The 741-nt window shown below is 60.1% G+C and overlaps 1 protein-coding gene across 1 annotated transcript in view; it reads right to left on the bottom strand.

Annotated features, from left to right (window-relative positions):
- Positions 1-660: 660 nt before the first annotated feature.
- QRFP (pyroglutamylated RFamide peptide) overlaps positions 661-741 on the bottom strand; it is a 396-nt gene continuing 315 nt past the window's right edge. Inside the window, exon 2 of the mRNA XM_009695260.1 lies at positions 661-737. Within this exon, the coding sequence (XP_009693562.1) occupies positions 661-737 (77 nt within the window). The remainder of the gene's footprint in view (positions 738-741) is intronic.

Below are 741 nucleotides of genomic sequence, written 5' to 3'. Positions count from 1 at the left end.
CAGGGCAGGTTTCTGTGCTCACGCCAGGGATTTCCAAGGAGAAGATACCCAAGTTTCTGCAGCAGCTACCCTGGTTTGCACGCAGGAGCTGGCTCTGGTAAGTGGCATCTTGACACTAAGCGGAATTTGCTGCTGCAGGGACTTTTCCTTAAGAGGCAGGAGCAGCAACTCAGCGGAGAGCTCGGAGGGACCTGCTCCTCCCCAACATCCCTGTCCTGGACGGCAGCTACAGGCAGTCCCCAGGGGACTGTCAGCACCAGGACTATCCCCCTGTGACCCCTCAGCCCACCTACCTCCAGCCTGGACGCCTGGCTCTGCCTGTCCTGGTGCAGCATCCCTGCTCTCTGCCTGCACCGCGGCGCTGGAGACCCAGCACAGGGCCCTTTCCCTGTGCCCCAGCAAAGGCCGCGTGTGACCGGGGAAGGGACGCGGTGGCTGCTTTTTAAGGTACCCTCCTCTTCTTCCATTGCACCATCTGGAAACGGGAACGTGAGATCTGGAGCAGGGCTGCAAGTGGAGCAAACGCAGTGTCCCCCCTCCCCAAAGCAATCCCAGCAGCAAAGTCCCCCAATACCCTTTTGTCCAAGCAAACAGAAGTGAGATGGAAGGGAAGGATGGGATGAGGTGACCCGCAGGAGGTGGGGGGTCAAGTCTAGGCCCTCATCTCCCAAAGCGGAAGGTGAAGCCCCCTTTTCTCCTGTTGTAGCCGTTGAGCTCCTCGGCCAGGTTCCCCAACGTGCC

The sequence above is a fragment of the Cariama cristata genome, unplaced genomic scaffold (assembly GCF_000690535.1).
Source record: "Cariama cristata isolate BGI_N322 unplaced genomic scaffold, ASM69053v1 scaffold24882, whole genome shotgun sequence".
NCBI lineage: Eukaryota > Metazoa > Chordata > Aves > Cariamiformes > Cariamidae > Cariama > Cariama cristata.
This window is presented reverse-complemented; position numbering and strand designations above follow the sequence as displayed.